General features: G+C 45.9%; 1 protein-coding gene across 3 annotated transcripts in view; it reads left to right on the forward strand.

Moving 5' to 3' along the window:
• Nucleotides 1–3,808, forward strand: part of ltk (leukocyte receptor tyrosine kinase) — a 64,604-nt gene extending 60,796 nt beyond the window's left edge. For all 3 annotated transcript variants that reach the window (XM_014014233.1, XM_014014239.1, XM_014014242.1), the window contains 4 exons: nt 438–539; nt 1,231–1,365; nt 1,444–1,534; nt 1,615–3,808. In XM_014014233.1, coding sequence (XP_013869687.1) covers nt 438–539; nt 1,231–1,365; nt 1,444–1,534; nt 1,615–2,493 — 1,207 coding nt within the window. In that variant the 3' untranslated portion in view covers nt 2,494–3,808. The remainder of the gene's footprint in view (nt 1–437; nt 540–1,230; nt 1,366–1,443; nt 1,535–1,614) is intronic.
• Nucleotides 3,809–3,885: the final 77 nt, after the last annotated feature.

Consider the following 3,885-nt stretch of genomic DNA (forward strand, 5'->3'; position numbering starts at 1 on the left):
ATGGATAGTTGGTTGGATGGATGGATGGATGGATGGATGGATGGATGGATGGATGGATGGATGGATAGTTGGATGGATGGATGGATGGATGGATGGATAGTTGGTTGGATGAATGGATGGATGGATGGATGGATGGATGCTTTCTTTCTTGTAAAGCAAAGCTCTAGATTACCTGGAAAACTGCAAACTGTTTAATTTAGACTCAGCAGATTAATTTTGTTGGTTGCTGTAAGTTGACGACTCAGAAATTAACTTCTTGTTAATGTTTCCGTTTTACAGCTGCTGAGCTGCAGTATTTTGTGTTTTTGACATTCATATATTCTGTGTATTCATGAAGGCAAACATGRTAAATGGATTGTGTTAACAGATGCAGTTGTTGCTCATTGTTAATAAATCAGCCTCAAAGACTCAGAAGTAAACGTGGTGTTTCTCCTCAGGGCCAGCTATTACAGAAAAGGTGGTCGTGCCATGCTGCCTGTGAAGTGGATGCCCCCAGAGGCCTTCATGGAGGGAATCTTCACCTGTAAAACAGATACATGGTACAAGAACGGCAAATTGACCAGAGTTTTGTGTTAGTTTGAGACAAAAATCAACTGTTAGTAAGAGAGTATCGAGTCTTCAGAKTAAATTTAGTAAAAACAAACACTTGGACAGTAAACAGCTATTAGTCTATGGTGCAAGTCAAATAAAAAACTTACATCTGCTTATTTATTTTCTTAAAATGTAGCTTTTTAAAATTTGATGCATACACTAAACAGTGAAAGAACCTGTGGAGGAAAAAATATATACTCAATTTGATTTTTAAAAGAAAAGCTGCAAAGAGCCACATTATTTTATCAGATAAAAGCATCATCATCATTTAAATGTTTTGAGTTATTGAGTTGATTAAACTGTTTCCATTTTAATACATAATGTGACATTGTCAGACGTGGTGGGGTAATAAATGCAAAATCAGCTACAGTTTGACCAGAGGTAAAGTTTCAATTTATTTCATTCATAAAAATAATCTTTATACAGTAAATTAAAAATAAAACGTAAATTATGCTGGGTGCAGAGTGAAGAAAAAAATACGTATATCTGCCCCGTATCTGCAAATATATACAAAACGAAACGAGATGAGATCTTGATGAAGTGTTGAAGCTGAGACGAGGAGAGTTTGTTTTATMATCTCTTTTTGGGTTTTTGTCTGTAGAACCTCAGCTGGGTTCTGGTCTGTGTCTCCTCCTGCAGGTCGTTCGGGGTTCTGCTCTGGGAGATCCTGTCTCTGGGCTACATGCCGTATCCCTGCAAAACCAACCAGGAGGTTCTGGAGTTCGTCACCAGCGGAGGCAGGATGGACCCTCCTAAAAGCTGCCCGGGGCCCGTGTAAGTTCTGACAGGAAGTAGATTCACAAAGGTTTTTTTTTAGTTTGTTGTAATGATTTAGTGTTTGTTGTGTTGAAGTTATCGACTCATGACTCAGTGCTGGCAGCACTGTCCTGATCACAGACCCAACTTCTCCACCATCCTGGAGAGAATTAACTACTGCACTCAGGTTTATTTTACATTTATCTGCATTTATRMGCACATTGAACTAAGTTCCATGTTTTTACAGTGATGTGTGACTTTTCTCAGGACCCTGATGTGATCTACACCCCCCTGCCTGTGGAATACGGTCCCAACTCCGAGGATGATGGAGGCATGGTGATGCGTCCCGCCGCCCCCACCTCCCACATCCTCAACCCCCTGCTGGTCTCACGCCCCGTCTGCCAGGACTCGCCATCCCAGCTGGGTTTCTCTCCCAAAGTCTTCGGTCCTCCCGTCCTCCCGCCGCAGCCCACCAAACCCCGCCTCCTCCCGCAGAAYGCCCACCCGGTCCGCCACGAGGCCGCGTCGTGCTGCGAGCCGCTGGAGCCGTCCTGGGCCGAGAGCGTTCCCGCCCCGGGGAACTCCCTCCACCGACCCTGCTCCAGGACCAGCTCCTCCTCTGGGAGCCAGAGGCTGAAGAACAAGACCAAGAACCTGTGGAACCCAACGTACGGCTCGTGGGTCTTGGAGAGCTTCAGGGGGAAGAAAACGCTGGTCCACACTCAGTCCGTGCCGCTCTCAAGCCACGCCCCCACCTCCCAGYCGTGCAGCTCCGCCTCAGAGAGCGGCACCTACCTCAGCTCCGTCTCCTCTTCCCCGAAAACCCCCGGCGCCGCCTCAAAACCCGGGCTGAGCCTGGCGAAGCTCCAGAGTTTCCCCTGCGGGAACGTCAACTACGCTTACGACGAGCAGAGCTACGAGGCGGAGAGCCCGCCCACGGTCCCGCCCAGACCCTCCGAGGCCGTCGCCAACAGTAGCTCTGCGCCTCCGGGGCTTCAGGCGTCCGCCATGCCCAAACCGCTGCTGAAGCGCCACGCCAGCTACGGACACGAGGACGTGAGGAGACACGCCAAGACCGAGAGACCCACGCGTGACCGAGACTCTGGCTTCTCCCTGTCTGAAGACCTGAGCGTCGCCCACATCTGACCGGGACTCTGAAGGAAAACTGATTACAGAACGCTGGAAACAAACCCCTCAGATGGACACGCAGGAACCTAAATCTACTTTGATACATTAACGCAACTTGTCGTCTGAACGTCCACTGTTTGGCAGCAGCTGTGAGAAACTCAGCGATCCGAACACTTTTCTCCTTCTTTGTTGTGTGAAAGCTTTGGCAATAATGAGTTGAAGCAAAGTTAGTTTGTCTCGTCACGTTTCACCTTTTAAAACGAGCTTAGTTTACAGCAACACTGTGCGTTCTGCATTTCAGTGTTTCTGTCAGGCTTTTCTTAAAACTCAATAATTCCTCCAGCTTCTTCTTCCTTGTTGCGTTTTCATTGCAGCAAAATGATCATTTCCCTCTGGAGAAGAATGAGGCAGATTATACCAGAAATATAATCTGAGCCTTATTTTAAATCAGGTTTTTATTGATGTTAAACAAGTCTTTAAATAACAAGTGAAACGATTAGTTTCCACCTGAATACCAAAACCTGTAGCTCACCTGTAGCATTGTTTCTCCAAGCTGCTAATGCCAGGTTAATTTAATTTCTCATCAAGGTCTTGCATTAATGACGGGAGATTGAGGCTGCTGCGTGAAGTCTTCTCYGTGGGGTTCAGGTCTGGACTCTGYTGGAAATGATGTCTCCTGGTCTCTGAACCGGTCTTTCACAGTTCAGTAGYTTCAGGTCCGCAGACCTCATAACATTGCTGAACCCAGAACCACCTGCCCCACAGGCTGGAACAGAAGACACAAGAGGGTTTCTGTCTCTTCTTACCCTGATGCTCCCACCACTCTGGACCAGGGTCAGTCTGGACTCATGAGACCACGTGACTTTTTTTTTTTACAGTTCTTAACCAGATTTTAATTGTTTTGATAATCTTCATTGATGTTTCCTCTGCTTGATGCCAATTATCTGTCTTCATCTGTGTCTTTCATCATGGTGGAGAAGCTCCTCGAGTCGTTGCGTCTGTTAAAGGGTTGAACTGAAACAGCAGTTTTATCCAGTGGGAGGGGCTTGTACCTGTTTGCTCAGTTTAATCAGGTGGTAACCTTGMTTTTTTTTGTGGGTCAGTATGCTTTAATGTGAACCTAATTAGCTTCCCGCCTGTATAATGTCAAACAGTAACTTCCTAAAAGAGACCAAACATATATTTTATGTTTCATAAAAAGACTTTTTTTCAAACAGCTCTTTGTCCCTGAAAGTGTTGCAGCTGAATCAGCCCAGAGTTCCCAATTTAATTATTATTTTTTAGAACACAAAAAGCTTGGCTTCATATTAAAGTGCAGTGCCTGATCTGTCACTACCTCTAACATCGCTGTGTGTGTGTGTGTGTGTGTGTTTGTGTGTGTGTGTGTGTGTGTGTGTGTGTGTGTGTGTG

This window comes from Austrofundulus limnaeus, unplaced genomic scaffold, assembly GCF_001266775.1.
Source record: "Austrofundulus limnaeus strain Quisiro unplaced genomic scaffold, Austrofundulus_limnaeus-1.0 Scaffold2, whole genome shotgun sequence".
NCBI lineage: Eukaryota > Metazoa > Chordata > Actinopteri > Cyprinodontiformes > Rivulidae > Austrofundulus > Austrofundulus limnaeus.